Below are 17,541 nucleotides of genomic sequence, written 5' to 3'. Positions count from 1 at the left end.
AAGGGGGGGAGTAATGATACTGACAAGGTAAGAGAAAGTATAAGGTAAATAGTAAAGGAGGAAATTATAAAGTTAAAGGAAGAGTGGGAAAGAGAAATAAAGGAATTAAGGGAGGAGATAATGAGCAGGCTAAAGGTATGGGATGAAAAAATGGTGGAATGGGAAAATAAAATCGAGGAAATGGAAAAGAGACTAGAAAGGTATGGTCATAGGTTAGAAGAAAAGCAGGATTTGTGAAAAGCGTGGAAAGTAGAAAACAAGGAGAGGTAAGGAGTGCAAGTGGCAGTAGCAGATTGGATTATAGTTTTGGGGGATCGGGGGTAAGTAGTATGAGAAGCAGGGTTGCGTTCAGAATCATTATCAGAGTGATCCAGGTGTCGTGTTGTTCTTGTTTATCATTCGTGAACAACAAGGATAAAACAACATCTGGGTGCATCCAGACGACGATTCTGAACGCACCCCAGGTTATGTAATTGGTAAGTAGATAAGGTTAGGAAGATGGTAACGGATCTAGACAAAGAGGAGAAGAAAAGGAATATTGTGATAAAAGGTGTTAAACTTCCTAAAGAGGTAGAAAATGATAAGAAAGGCTGTAATGATTGGATGAAAAATCTTTTAAAGAAGAAAATAGGAATAAAAAGCGAAGAGTTAAGCTGTAGGTTAGGCGGACCTGTTATAATTTAGAGAGTGAGTTAGAGAGTGAGGAAAAGAAGAAGGATATAATGAAAAATAAATTCAAGATAAACAGGGATAGTATGTTTATAGAAAATGATTTAAGTTATGAAGAGAAAAAATTGCAGGAAAGAATAAATAAGTGGGCGAGACAACAAAAAGGAAAAGGAATTGAAGTAAAAGTAGGAATAGGTAGGTTAAGAATTGGAGGAATATGGAAGTTATGGACAGATATAGAGAGGGAAGAAAATAAGAATTTGAGGCAAAGAAAGAGTCAAGACAAAGCAGAGGGCGGCTCAGTGAACAAAGAGGATAAAGAGAAGGTAAAGATTTTGTATAAGTTAAGAAGGAGAATATATGTTTGGTAGAAAGGGCTTTAAAATAAAAGGGAAGAATAGGAAAAAGATCAGTTCGAAGAAGGTTATAAGTCAGATAGAAAATAGAAAAAAAAGGAAAGTAAGGGATAAGAAAAGTAGAGAAAGAGGTAAAGTTATCCAAAAAGTTTACTTTTCTGGAATGTGGCAGGAATAGGAAACAAGGATAGGGATTTTTGGAATTATATTATAGGTTTTGATTATATTAGTTTATGTGAAACATGGATAGATGAAAAAGGGTGGGATAAGTTAAGGAAAAGGTTATCAAGTACGCATGTATGGGATTGTAGCTTCGCGGAGAAGGAAGGAAAGAAGGGGAGGACTAAGGGTGGTTTTATAATAGGTAAACGAAAGTTGTGGGAGGAAGAGAGTGAGAAATTAATTAAGAAAGAGAGGGATGCTATGGTTAGTGTAGAGTTAATAATAATAAACAAAAGAAAGATAACAGTGGTATCGATATATGGACTTCAAGGAGGAAAAGACTTAAGGGAGTGTCTAGAGGATTTTATAGGAAAGAAAAAAAATGATGACGTAATTATAGGTGGGGATTTTAATATACGAATTGGAGAGTTAGGAAATGCGGGGGAGGAGAAATGCGAAGTTAGGTGTAGTAAAGACAAGATAATAGGAGATAGGGGGAAAAAGTTTGTAGAATGGATTGCGGAAAAAGGTTAAAGCGTTCTAAACGGAAGAACTGAGGGTGATTAGAGCGGCAAATTTACGTATGTAGGGGTAAGAGGATGTTCAGTTATAGATTATATATTGGTAAGTGAGAATATATTAGATAAAATACAGGAGTTTAAAATTGATGTAAGGGTGGACTCGGATCACATGCCGTTGAGCTTGAAACTGGTTGGAGATCAGCATCAAGGCAAGGGAGAAAAAGAATTATTATTTAAAATTAAGTACTTTGTGAAGAATATCATTACGTCGACTTGCCAATAGAGGTCTATAGTTAATCTTGTCAATTCTCGCAAGTGCTGAGTTACATGATTATTTGTTTATATAGAACTTCTTTCTAACATCTCTCCCAGGCGTCTAAGGTAGGCTCCCACTACGTTACCTTACTGATGAGTCTAGTAGTGGAAGCCGGGACGAAACGCCAACTCGTGATATTCTTCACAAATTCTTATTTTTCTCAGTTTTAAATTTATTTCTTTCTTTAATATTTAATTTAAGATTTTAATATGTCTTTCAACATATTATTAAGATCTTGTTAGATGCTATAAGCATCAAAAATTGTGATATTACTACGGTAGTTAATTAGATTTGCGTTTTAAGTTCGACGGATGTTCGACGCGCAATGGGGGGGGAACTACTTACGTGGTATATAATATTCACACTCTACATATCTTATATATGATCGCACCAATAACCGCTGAATAGCTCTCATTAGCCTGATTATTCTTGTTATTTGAAATTCTCGAGAGTCTTCTTTAATTTATTTGTTAAAAAATATAAGAAGAGAAGCGGAAGGACATAAGTGTTATGTGGAGATACTAAAGAATATAAAAAGAGAAGCGGAAGGACATAACCCAGCTAGCAAGGTCACGTGATAATGACGTGAATTTTTGGTACAAATAACGTCAATTATGACATAAAAGTAACGTTATTCTGACGTATATATCACGTGATTATGTCACATCTTATTGACGTTATTTTATTACGTCAGGGAGACGTAAATATGACTAAAAAGTACTATTAGTGTCACTACTAGTGCAATAATGCAGTAGTAAATTCGTATATGCTTCGTGTAGAAATTAAAGTAAAATACCGGTCAGTTTTCCCTAATTACTGAAAAAAAAATTTTCTTTAAATTCGAGAATTAATTTTTTTTCATGATGCATCCCAAACGGTCACCCATCCGAAGTTGTACCACGACCTCGCATACTTGACTTTGACAATCGTACGGGAACTGCTGTACTTCGATGACTCACGAATCTGTATATGTCAACGTCTGTATAATTGTGATATATCTGTTCAATGGAAATATTAAAAACAGATGGTTTATGTGTTTATATGATAGTGTATGTATTAGTGTATGTATTAGTATATGTATCATTTCCGTAAGTGTAATGTGCATGACATATCATTTTATCCTTGTTTTTCATCGAATATTAAAGTATAAAATGATACATCAAATAATAATACACAAATAATAACAAAAAATAATTAATTAGCAATGGTCATATATATGACGTCAATGTAACATCTAGTTGATGTCATATCGATGACGTCAACTTTTGGTATTACAAATGACGTCAAAATAACGTTCCATTTATGTCACTTGACGGCATTGTCATCAAAATCACTTCATAATCACGTCATTATCACGTGAGCTTGCTAGCTGGGAAGTGTTATGTGGAGATACATAAATAGAAAAAGGGAAAGAAAGTTGTGGATAGAGAACAACATTGGCAAGGAAGCTCGGTGTGATTATTTTATGGAGCTGCTAGAAGGTTCAAAGGAAATGGTGAAGATTTCAACAAGGTCATATACTGAAGAGGAACAGACTGACGATACAGTTTCAGAGAAAGAAATCGAAAAAGCGTTGTATAGATTGAAGTCAGGAAAGGCGGTTGGAATAGATGGAATTCCGACAGAGGCATGGAAGTATGCAGGCGAAGGTGTATGGAATAAGTTAGTGGAATTAATAAAAATGGTATGGGAAGAAGAGGTAATGCCTGAGGACTGGAAAAGGAGCATTATTGTGCTACTTTACAAAAGAGGTAATAAAGAGAAAACAGGAAATTATAGAGGGATATCCCTCTTATGCTCGGCGTACAAAATATATGCCGAGATTTTAAGAGGGAGGCTGGAAAAAGTGGCTGAAGAGAGAGGTTGGATTCCGGATAGTCAAGCAGGTTTTAGAAAGGGAAGAGCAACGATAGATAACATCTTTGTTCTTCAGCATTTAATACAAAGGAAGGACAAGAAAGAAGGTAAAAAAGAAAAAGTTTATATGCTTTTTGCATATCTTAAAGCAACATTTGACAAAGTAGACCTCTGTCTATTAGTATTTCCTAATTAGTATTTCCCACAACATATCTCTATATGTTGTGGGAAATACTAATTGTAAGAAGAAAAGGAGTAGATGAGGAATTAGTAAGAAGGATAAAAAGTGTATATGAGGAGACGGTAGCGACGCACAGTGGTCTGAATTTCGAAAAAAGTGGCTAAAAGTCCAAAAAATGAAATTAATTATTATGAGTTACGTATCATAGATTCTTATAGAGAAGTCCCTACTGTATGTTATCGCAAAGGATAAGTGAGAATCTTTCTATATATACGGTGCTATGTTAGTTTGAAGTGATCGTTCTTGGAAAACGGTAATTCTCGCTTAACACGTCTAAAACTTCATCTTTCTTCAAGTGTGCATATCTTTTTGTTGAAGTTTCTTTTTTCAGTTCTGTTTGATGAAGGGTGTTAACGAAGGTATGTAGAACATTTGCGTATGTCATATTTTCATAAATATTCGGCGTGTATGAGAAATTATATCAAAAACGTGCTTGCACAATTGCTCCGTTTATAAAAATTCTTACCATAAATCATCGAAAAAGTTATCAAGCCACAGGGAGCTGCAAAGTTATTACATGGAGCATATACGTGTTTTTTATAAAGTGTTTTTTAATGGAATTTTGAATAAAATTTTGCCCGTCTCTGCCCCTGCATTGTGCAGCCAATTTTAATTAAGACGCCCGCGCCATGTTAGCGGCTTGATTATAGTTGATATGTAAGGCATCTTATTTTACAATTGAATAATGCTTATTCTGAGAAAAAATCTGTTCATATTTAATACTATATTATGTCTATATTTGTCTTTATTTTTTTTAAGTCTTTATTTTATTTTTTTTTTTAATTTATGTCTATATTTATTTTATTATTCTTTAATTTTTTTTATTATGTCTATGTTTATTTACCAAATCACATATACTATTCTTAATTTCGCTATTGTAATCCTATAATCGTAATTAACAACCTTGAATACTCTTATACACTAATTTATATGAAATTTCAAACAATTGTTTGGTCATATTGTATTCTCTATTTTGAATATTGAAATGTTAATGCTACATTCGCAATCAATGACCTCAAATACACTTACATTTATCAATTTATATAAAATTCCGATCAATTTTTAATAAAATGTTCGGCCATATTGGATCCGCCATTTTAAATTTTGAAATTTTCATATAAAATTCGTAATCAGCGACCTCGAAAATCCTTATATTGATACTTCCGCTAAATCTAAAACCTCCTTCTACTTTTGACCACCTTTTTTGAGATGCAGACCACTGTGCGACGGGTTGATTGCGGCACCGTCACAAAATACATTGAATAAAATTCTTTCCACACTGAGCATCGCCTTCGAGATGACCAGAGGGGACGGGAACGTATACGTATATCGGAATGGAGATAGAACGCGATCGGTCAAATAGTGTAATCTTTATCCATAAAAAGCATTACGTCGACCGTTTACTAACAATAAGTCGCTTCGGGATGTCCGATCCTCATACGAAACTTCGATCAGCCGATGCTGAAAACATAAGTTGTAAAAACATACCATACCGTGAAGCCGTTGGAGCTCTCATATTTTTAGCAACTGTAACGAGACCAGACATCTCTTATGCGGTCGGAGTCGTTAGCCGATATTTAAACAAATACGATGCATCCCATTGGAACACGGTGAAACGAATCTATAAATATCTGAAGGGAACTTCAGATTTCGGAATATTGTATAAAGGTAAAGACTCTAATCCTTATCCAATAGGATATAGCGACTCCGATTACGCAGCAGACGTAGACACACGTCGCTCGACTAGCGGCTACATCTTCGAAATCGCAAACGGCCCCGTTACGTGAAATTCGAAAAGACAAGCAATTGTAAGCCTGAGTACAACAGAAGCTGAATACGTCGCGGCAAGTTTAGCAACAAAGGAAGTAATCTGGCTGAGAAAACATCTGACCGATTTTGGATACCAGTGCAAAGTAGCGACAGACCTTATGATCGACAACCAGAGTGCGATAAGACTTGTTAAAAACCCCGAATTCCATAACCGCACTAAGCACATCGACGTGCGTTACCATTTTATTCGAGATAAGTATACAAATCACGAAATAGATATTAAGTACATACCAAGCGAAAGACAACTAGCCGATATTCTAACAAAAGGTTTACCGCGAGACCGGTTCATATACCTCAAACACGAAATAGGTGTAATCGATTGAAACTAGGCTTTAAACCTGTGAACTGCAATCGGATCTTCCTTTTCAGCACACATAAAATATGCAAGCGGTGGGAGTGTAGAATTAATCTAAGCCCTACATATTTTCTAGCTCAAAGTTTAGTCGTAACCAAAATCTTAGTCGCGACATTTATACATCGCGCATCCTCGTTTTGTTCGCACACTCGATCTCTCGAAGAGACGCTGCCTCGCGATCTTCCCTCTTATCGTTTCGCGCCTACGCGTCTTACGCACTCATTCTTTCTTTTTCGTTTTTCGTTCCCACGCTCGCGAGATTCGGTGTGCATTATATCTGCGAATTTTGTACTCTTCTGTGAATTATAATAATAAAAGTCTCAAGAGACAATAAGTGCCGTCGTTCATTCAAGAATCCACCTCTGAACTTTATCAACAGTTATCAAGGTAAAAATACTTTTTCAATTTCTGCGCCTCTTATTAGGCTATCTATTACATTTCGTTTTTTCATTTTAATGTATTGTTATACTTTATACACATTTTAAATCAAATGTATTTTTTATAAAGTTTATTATAATTATCCAATACAGTACAGTTCTAAAGGATACCCAAAGGTCGTAAAAAGGACACCTTCAAGATACAGATACGTGTTCTGTAGGAGCATTTTAATAAAGATACTTGAAATATTATTTTAATTTTACTTCTTTTTTATTGCATTAAATTTGGTTTTTTGCAAAATATATTATTTTGATTTTCACTTCTTTTTTTATGGCATTAATATACTTGACGCTTTTTTTTTTACATTTTTAATGTCTTTTTCTGGTACTAATTGTTGCTCCTGCTCGTATTGTTACGTTCGTCTTCGGTATCGTTCGGCGGTCGGCGATCCTTGCGGAGAGGATCGTCGATCGGTGATATTCGCATTCGGTCGGAACGGCGGTTCTCACGAGCCGTTGATCGATCGGCGATCTTCGGTCGTGTTCGGTCGAATCGGCGCTTGCTACTGTCGGCAACCGAACTTATGTTAAACACATTTAAAAATATATGCAAGAGCACCACGCCCTCATCGTTGCACTGATTCTTACCAGTGCAACCATGGTGGAACAAGACATGGTGTGTCAGCAACATGGACGAGTTTTCATCCTGTTTCGCGTAGGTTTCCAGCTGACGTCATCGATCAGTCTGCCATCTGTTATCGTTTCATATACAGTCATAACTAATTATAATCTTTGAGTTGTAGACATAAAAATGTCGAGTTGTGCGATAAAATGCTGCAAAAATTCTACGAAGAAAAATATAGAAATTGTTAGATACTTTTGTTTTCCGAAAGATAAAATTGTCTCAGACATGTGGGTTACATATTGTACGTTTTTATAATTGTTTAATTAACATAAAGTAAAAATATACTTATTTTTTTACAAATTTTATTGAAATATTATAAGACAAAATAAATAATTCATATTTTAAATTATATATTATACTTATATCTTGAAGATTGTGTCGATCGGAAGGCATTGAAATGTTAAAACATTTTAATAATTGACGAAGGAGGATATTACTATAAAAAGAGGCCGATTTTTGCCCACAAAAGTAGAAGTAAATGGAATAGCGTTTTTATAGATTTTGATTTTCTGAATACGATAATATTAATAAAAAGTTCGACGAATTCGAACAATACACGAATATTAATTATAAATATTAAATATGTCGAGATCTAATTAGTTATTTTAATTTTTGATTCGCAATAACATCCAGCAAATGCTCATGTTGACTTCTTTTTTTTAATTTATAAATTTCATTTAATTATAATTTAAATCGAGAATTTTTTAATTAGAATTAGAGTTACAAAAATGTACGATATTAAGGTTTTGTGAAAAAGTTATAATAACTTATAACATTATAATAACTTTTCTTAATACTTTTATTAAAGAAATATGTTTATTAAATAACAATATTGACTGAAACAAGTTACGATTTTACAAAGATAGTCGATAATTTTATAACGACTACATTAATTAATGCATTGCTAATTAAAAATAAGATTAAAAAATTTTCTAAAGGTATATTTTAGTTGCACGAAAGAAATTAAAGTTTTATCAAAACAAGTGTTAAAGATAATGTTTGTGTGATGAAGTTGCCAGAATTGTTATCATCATTAAATTTTTTCGGACATTGATATATATGTAGCAAATATATTGTCTTGATAATGAAAAAAATGATAATTGTTATGTAATTTGTCGAACAGGTTAATTGAGGAAAATCAAGATCATCCGGAGATATTAAATATCAATTGCGTTGATCCGTTAAATCGGTCGGCACTGATAGCCGCTATTGAAAACGAAAATATTGAGCTTATCAAGCTACTACTTGAATTGGGAATTGAAGTGAAGGTAAATATCATAGGATCGTACAGTATCTCATGAAAATCATGAGCGACGGCCGCTCCCCTGTATAATTATCACTATAATAATGCATGTTGCGCTACTTAAGTTTTTACCATAAATAAAACAATGTGTAAAACACTAATAATAAGTGATGCTCTTATACTAATAATTATTGCATATTATACTGTGTTTTAGCTATATTCTGACGTTCAAGAGCATAAAACACTTAAAATCATAATTTTTGCAGGATGCACTTTTACATGCTATTAAAGAAGAGTACGTGGAAGCGGTGGAAGTTCTATTAGAATGGGAGGAAAAAATACACAAGCCGGGACATCCTTACGTATGGCCAATGTTATTATTTTGTTATGAGTGCGTGTGCGCGCACGCGCGCGTGTATGTGTGTGTATATGAACAAATACATTTCTTTTAATTATATAATAATTCTTTGATAACGAAAACTCCCGTACAATTCAAAATTAACTTGGAAAGAAAAAGGGCTCTAGGAGTTAGGCGCAAAACTTTACGCAAACGCTGATATTTATCAAGCAAAACTTATTTATTACAAAAATTATTCTTACATGTTCCGGCTCATTTTTGAGCCTTCTTCAGAGACAATGAAAACTTACATAAATAAAATATAATTTAAAGTTGACAACAGATTAAAAGATGTTTAAACACCGCGAGCTCCCCACAACCGAGAAATAAAATCAGATGACAATTTAATCTTAAAGAACACAATAATATGACCAATAAAGACAGAAAAGAAAAATTAATAAATAGACTGCTGGAATTCAGGGAAATAATTTCCCAGAATTTCTTAGAAAACTAATTTCAAAATTGAATTTATCATAATTACGATTATTTTACTGGAAGTAGGGAGGCTCACCATGTTCACAACGATACTGTATCGCAAACACTCTCAAAACCGGTCTTCAGAACAATTTAGGTCAGTCAGTCTTAGACACAGTGAGTCACAACAATTTGTTAGACGGTATTAAATTAAAATTATCAAATTGCAGATAACAAATGTTAACACTCAACTACTGTGCACAAACGAGACTGACTAGACAGACGTGACAGACAACAACGCTATTTATATCCTGTCTATGATCGGGAAGTAGACCTTGGGAAGCCCCTCCATGTCCGTTTGTAAATTAAGTCCGTGTGCTTGTCTTCTGATGGATATTATTTCCGAAATCAGTCTTTTTCTATAATGTGGTTCATCATTCAATATTCTGACGTTATCCCAATCAAATTCATGCAGCCGGTGCTCAGTTATGACGCTGCGGGTGGACGTGTTCCATCTGATATGATTTTTATGTTCCGCAATTCTTGACTTTAGTTGTCTGCACGTTTGTCCCGTTATCTCTTTTAAATTCTGTGTATATGATAATACAGTCTAAATCTTTAATAAACTTTTAATATAAATATTAAAATAATTTAACGGGCAACAAACCGAAATAAAAAAATATTATAATTAAGAAGAAAACAAAGAAGATATACATATTTAAATTAACGACGGTCTCTTTTCCCTTGCTAGTCGTTCTTATATTCCCCTTCCAATTAATATCTGTCCTTCGGTTTCCTTGTTTTCTTGTTGCTATTATGTTGCGGTACTTCGTCAGAATGTGCCTTTCAACAAGCGACACAGATGACACGGTGTGACATAGTGTATCAGTACGTCCTTGTTGTTCGCTAATGTTAAACAAAGATGAGATGATCACTGTGTTGTACTGTGCCGCTTATTGGAAGGCACACATAGACACACCTTTTACATTTTATACTTTTCAATCTTTTGCAATTTGCTCTAAAAGACCTTTCATAATATTTCTTCATTTATCATAATAAGGTATTGTAATATTGATTTTTAAAATTTTTTTTATACCTACATCAATGTAAACTTTTATTATAATTTTTACTTCATACTGCGATACCTTTTAGATAATTCTTGATAATTGTTGCACCGTTATAACGCTTTCTAAGTTTTACGACCTTTCGACTACTCAATAAATTTTAAATAATGGACAACTATAATTCGATCTTGACGTTGATGATAATTAACTGCATTTTTGAAAGCATCCTAACGAACAACACATTGTTTAAGACTTTTTTCGCATTATACTAAAAAAGATTATGATTTTTGTGAAAACTCGTTCAATATTCTTATTATTTGTCAAAATTCCGTTAATATTTTAATAAATTGTTAACATTGAAAACGACCCGATCGGTGTCGAAACGTTTGTTTGTTTATCGTTAATTTAAATATATCTTCTTTGTTTTCTTCTTAATTATGAAATTTCTATTTTGGCTCATTGTGCACATTAAATTATTTTAATATTTATTTACTATTGTCGAGCCTTCTCCTAACGTGATTATTTCTAATATAAAATTCTTTATTGGTTATAAAATACCCCAATTATACATTTGTAAGTTTTCAGAATTTAATTTTCTTTAAATATACTTAAATTATAAAAAATAAAAAAGATTTATTATTTTTTTTTTACGTGTACTTACAAGGAAGGTTAGGCAACTCAAAAATTAAAAAATTCTGAAACTGTGTGCAAGTAGAGTAGTTCATCCGTAATGCAAAACTATTTTTTGTTGGTGCGGAATTTCACTCTAAGAAGGTGAAACACCCCTTTGAAAAAAATCGATTTTCTTCTTTCGAAACGAATATCGTCGAAACTATAAGAGAGACAAAAAAATTTCCAATATAAAAATTGAATGGTTTCAAGAGTATATATATATACTTTAGAAATATACATATAATAAAAAAATTTTGGTAAATATATAGAATAGGGGAGCCCCCTCCGATGATCTTGACCTTGACATATGTTGTCAAGGTCATGATCCTGAGTAACCTCCCGCAGGTTTTAGGTGGCGGTCACTGTCCGTTAAATAGTTATTAACAAAAAAAGTTTCAAAATTATCGTACCATTTCTCGGAAATTATACATATTAACATATAATTTCTGCCATATATGTATTATAACAAGTACTATTTTACATCTCCTTCTGTTTAGAAACGTTAAACTTTCCACGCGAAGTAACTCTCACCTCCCCCAACTCCCTGCGAAGGGGCACACGACTTCTACGATTATACTGTTGCTATGATTGTACTGTCGGGGCAGACCTCTGTCGACGGTGTGGGTGCGGGGAGGTGGCCGAAGGCCGAAGGCCACCCCCTTGCACCCGCCCGTGCGTGCGTGCGTGCGTGTGTAAAATATCAAGTAATAGACTCATAATCGTTATATAACGAATGGAACACAGACACACACACACACACACACACACACACCCACACACACACACACACACACACACACCCACACACACACACACACACACACACACCCACACACACACACACACACACACACACCCACACACACACACACACACACACACACCCACACACACACACACACACACACACACCCACACACACACACACACACACACACACCCACACACACACACACACACACACACACCCACACACACACACACACACACACACACCCACACACACACACACACACACACACACCCACACACACACACACACACACACACACCCACACACACACACACACACACACACACCCACACACACACACACACACACACACACCCACACACACACACACACACACACACACCCACACACACACACACACACACACACACCCACACACACACACACACACACACACACCCACACACACACACACACACACACACACCCACACACACACACACACACACACACACCCACACACACACACACACACACACACACAGACGGGTGCAAGGGGGGGGCCTTCGGCCTTCGGTCTTCGGCGACCCCCCCCGCACCCACACCGTCGACAGAGGTCTGCCCCGACAGTACAATCATAGCAACAGTATACAATCGTGGAAGTCGTATGCCCCTTCGCAGAGGGTTGGGGGAGGTGAGAGTTACTTCGCGTAGAAAGTTTCACGTTTCTAAACAGAAAGAGATGTAAAATAGTACTTGTTATAATACATATATGGCAGAAATGATACGTTAATATGTATAATTTCCGAGAAATGGTACGTTAATTTTGAAAATTTTTTTGTTAATAACTTTTTATCGGACAGTGACCGCCATCTAAAACTCAGGGTCATGACCTTGACAACATATGTCAAGGTCAAGATCATCGGGGGGGGCTCCCCTATTCTATATATTTACCAAAATATTTTATTTATTTATTTATTTATTTATTGAATACCCCACACACACTCCTATTTTAAAAAGTTATTAAATTTTATATAATAAAAATTAAAGAGCATTTCAATGGTTTTGCGTAACATAATTATAATATGTATCGTTGTTTTCATACTGAAAACATATTATAATTATGTTATGCAAAACCATTTTTCGAGTACCTATAAACGGAAACGTTTCTATATGCGAGCGTATTTGCCTCATACCGCGTTGGCTGCGTGAAGTAGTTTGAAAGGCAAATACAATAAATGCATCAGTACAGTATCAGTACAGCAGCAATTATTGAAATAAGTACTTTTATATAACAACAACGCTAATAATAATAATAATAATAATAATAATAATAATAATAATAATAATAATAAAAATAATAATAATAATAATAATTTGTCGACTGCTAAAACCAGTCAAATATTCTTATGGTATATAAAGAAATGTACAAAATACTTAAGACTATTAAAAACAAAGCATGAATAAAGAAAATATTATTTTCATAAAATATCGTGCATATTGAATAAATCATACCGGAATATTGAAATTGTGGATCTAATATTTATTATTTTAAATAATTTTGTTAATTCACAATAACACTATTAATTAAACAATCATACCTAATCAATTTTTGTGTTAATATTCTTCTACAAAGAATACCAAGTCGTTGAATTTGTAAAAGTCAATTTTACCACGTTTGATTATTAAAATGCATTTTCATAAAGCGATGTATACTTACAAATTAGTTATTATTAATATACCTTAATATACATGTTTGGAGAAATGAATGTGTTTAAGTTTAAACATTATAAACCAAATTAAACTTAATATACCTTCCCGGTCAACAACAAATTTGAGCTATATTAGAGAGAGAGTTGTTAGAAATATATATATATATATTTATTATAATATAATAATACCGGTATATACGGAAAGTTTCGACTTCACAGAGTCCTCAACAGCTGCAACCGAATTCTTAAAAATTAATTTAATATATTGCGAAGAATATCACAAGTTGGCGTTTCGTCCCGGCTTCCACTACTGGACTCATCAGTAAGGTAACGTAGTGGAAGACTATCTTAGACGCCTATTTTAGTTCTTAAATCGAGATTCTATATATACAGATATGCGCGTATTTCAGCACTTGCGAGAAACTTTACGAATATCCATAGACCTCTGATGGCGAGTCGACGTAGTAATATTCTTCGCAATAATTTTAAGTAATATACGTTGAAAAGTTCCCCCAAATTGCGCACCGAACACTGTCGGCCTTTAAAACGCAACTCTAATAATTTGAAATAACATCCCCTTAATTATTTTTCCCATGCATTGTTAGACCAGCGTATAACAAACTAAATTAAATTATAATATCCGCTCAAATGAATTTTTCAAATTAAACTTAATATACCTCCCCGGTCAACAACAAATTTGAGCTATACTAGGTATAGCTATACTAGGTATAGCTATACTAGGTATAGCTCAAATTTGTTGTTGACCGGGGAGGTATATTAAGTTTAATTTGAAAAATTCATTTGAGCGGATATTATAATTTAATTTAGTTTGTTGTACGCTGGTCTAACAATGCATGGGAAAAATAATTAAGGGGATGTTATTTAAAATTATTAGAGTTGCGTTTTAAAGGCCGAATGTGTTCGGTGCGCAATTTGGAGGAACTTGTCAACGTATATTATCCTCGCAATATTACAATTTCATGTAATAATATTATGTATAGATATATATGTACACACATACATTTTAAAAAAGTATGAAATAAAAGATTTTAAAAATAAATTTAAGACATAACCTTAAAAAAAAAATTAAAATTAAATAAAATTAAAAAACAAAGCTTTTAAAAGTATGAAATTAAATTAAAAATATAATTGATGAAAACTAATATAAGAAACTAAAAAGTGAATGATATAAAATTATAAACTGAAAAAAATTGACAAACAAAAGTAATAAAAAAAATAAAAAACTGAAATATTAAAAACTAAAAAAATTAACAACAAAAAACTAAGAAACTATATAAACTAAAAAAAACTAAAAATTTAAAAAAATAAAAATGTATATTGTAATAAGGCTCAATAAATTTGAAACTAATGGAGAGAAACAGGGCTACGAGCCAATAAATTCGTTAAATTCTTTCTTTTTTTTTTATTTATTCTAATATATTGCAAAGAATATCACCTAATTAAAAAAATTAAAAAATAAACAAAAAACTATAAGAAACTATATAAACACTAAAAAATCTAAAAATTTAAAAACTAAAAAACTAAATAAAAAACTAAACAAAATTAAAACAAAAAACCTAAAAAAAACTAAAAACTGAATAATGACATAAAACTTAAATAACTATTAAAACAACAAAAAATAAAAAAATTTTACACAAAAATGGAAACTTTACAAGAATTAGTTTAAAAAAAAAAAAAACTCCCGACTGCTGCCAAAAGTGAGTTACATTAACAAACTAAAAAACTAAAACTTAACAAACTAATAAAAAGAAAAATTTTAAAATTAACAGAAAATAAAAATAAGAAAATAATAAAAAACTAAAAAATTGGAAAGTAATAAAAACCTAAAAATTATTTAAAAAGTCTGGTTTAAAAAGTTTAAAATAATTTAAAAAGGTAGATTTAGTTAATAACAATATACATAAGTCGTAGAAATCTAGTTTAAACAGTTTAAAATAAGGGTTGCAACACATAATAAAAAATATACATTAAATAAACCAGTTTAAAATAATAAATAAAGGTATAATTTTTCTAAAAATTTAATAAAAATAAAATATAAAAAGTAAATACAAAAACTGGACACACATTTATTTTTAATATATCTTTAGCACATTACATAAAAGTTATAGTATACAGAAAAAGAATTTTATACTTTATATAATTATTTCTATTATGCTATAATTAATTACATAATTTAAAACAGCAGTCGGGAGACGCCACGCCAAATTTTGCTTCTTATATACTTGACTTATTAATTATATTTATTTAGTATATACAGGGTGTTTCAGACCACCCGTACCACTCATTTAAAAGCTAAAGACATGATTATTTTAAATATGTAAAAACGGTTTCTTTATAACTCGAGGGCGCTCTATCGAATGGTGATATTTTCAACTTCCGGTTGCGGCTGGAAGTAGGTGTTTCAGATCTTAAGTGCACTTTTTTAAATGGAACATAGGATTTTTTATTGCAGATTCTGATTCTATGCAAAAAAAATACAAAACTTTTGTACCAAACATTTTTTCGAAAAATGTCAGTTATGACCTTCAAACGTTCTTCAAAATGTTTTTCGTCAAAAACAACGTTTTCCAACAACTTTTATCGACATAACGCACGATTAACGAGCTTGTGGGTGGTTAAGCGTACATGCGTGTGCGCGTGAGTGTCCTGCTCTCGGCATCACCCAGGATCAACGACGTGGACGTAGCAGGTGACTGATCCCATCGGGGTGCTGGTTTAATGTGAGTAATCCCCTTGCCTCTGACGTGTGCGCGCCGCGCGCGCGCACGTGTGTGTGTGTGCGTGCGTTTGATTTTCGGCTTGTATGATTAGTTTTGGTGTTCGAAATGTCCTCCATTTGCCTCGGTGCACTTAATTACTCTTTTTTGGAAATCATTTGTAGCACGATAAATTTCAACTTCACCTAGAGAACGAATAGCGTCACGTATTCTAACAATCATATCATCTCTTGTCGTAGGGCGGTTACGCTATACCAGGTCTTTTACTCTTCCCCACAAATAATAATCAAGCATAGTTAGGTCCGGCGATCGTGGTGGCCACGCACGCACGCACACACACACGTGAGAGGCAAGGGGATTACTCACATTAAACCAGCACCCCGATGGGATCAGTCACCTGCTACGTCCACGTCGTTGATTCTGGGTGATGCCGAGAGCAGGACACTCACGCGCACACGCATGTACGCTTAACCACCCCAAGCTCGTTAATCGTGCGTTATGTCGATAAAAGTTGTTGGAAAACGTTGTTTTTGACGAAAAACATTTTGAAGAACGTTTGAAGGTCATAACTGACATTTTTCGAAAAAATGTTTGGTACAAAAGTTTTGTATTTTTTTGCATAGAATCAGAATCTGCAATAAAAAATCCTATGTTCCATTTAAAAAAGTGCACTTCCGATCTGAAACACCTACTTCCGGCCGCAACCGGAAGTTGAAAATATCACCATTCGATAGAGCGCCCTCGAGTTATAAAGAAACCGTTTTTACATATTTAAAATAATCATGTCTTTAGCTTTTAAATGAGTGGTACGGGTGGTCTGAAACACCCTGTATATACTAAATAAATATAATTAATAAGTCAAGTATATAAGAAGCAAAATTTGGCGTGGCGTCTCCCGACTGCTGTTTTAAATTATGTAATTAATTATAGCATAATAGAAATAATTATATAAAGTATAAAATTCTTTTTCTGTATACTATAACTTTTATGTAATGTGCTAAAGATATATTAAAAATAAATGTGTGTTCAGTTTTCGTATTTACTTTTTATATTTCATTTTTATTAAATTTTTAGAAAAATTATACCTTTATTTATTATTTTAAACTGGTTTATTTAATGTATATTTTTTATTATGTGTTGCAACCCTTATTTTAAACTGTTTAAACTAGATTTCTACGACTTATGTATATTGTTATTAA

At 33.1% G+C, this 17,541-nt stretch overlaps 1 protein-coding gene across 1 annotated transcript in view; it reads left to right on the top strand.

Moving 5' to 3' along the window:
- The first annotated feature begins 498 nt into the window (after positions 1-498).
- Positions 499-17,541, top strand: part of trp (transient receptor potential) — a 225,954-nt gene continuing 208,911 nt past the window's right edge. The window contains exons 1-6 of the mRNA XM_018550779.1: positions 499-659; positions 779-995; positions 3,394-3,775; positions 3,958-3,988; positions 8,493-8,637; positions 8,879-8,974. Coding sequence (XP_018406281.1) covers positions 499-659; positions 779-995; positions 3,394-3,775; positions 3,958-3,988; positions 8,493-8,637; positions 8,879-8,974 — 1,032 coding nt within the window. The remainder of the gene's footprint in view (positions 660-778; positions 996-3,393; positions 3,776-3,957; positions 3,989-8,492; positions 8,638-8,878; positions 8,975-17,541) is intronic.

The sequence above is a fragment of the Cyphomyrmex costatus genome, unplaced genomic scaffold (assembly GCF_001594065.2).
Source record: "Cyphomyrmex costatus isolate MS0001 unplaced genomic scaffold, Ccosl1.0 scaffold129, whole genome shotgun sequence".
NCBI classification, from domain to species: Eukaryota; Metazoa; Arthropoda; class Insecta; order Hymenoptera; family Formicidae; genus Cyphomyrmex; species Cyphomyrmex costatus.
Note: the sequence above shows the minus strand (reverse complement) of the source record. Positions and strands in the feature narration are given on the sequence as shown.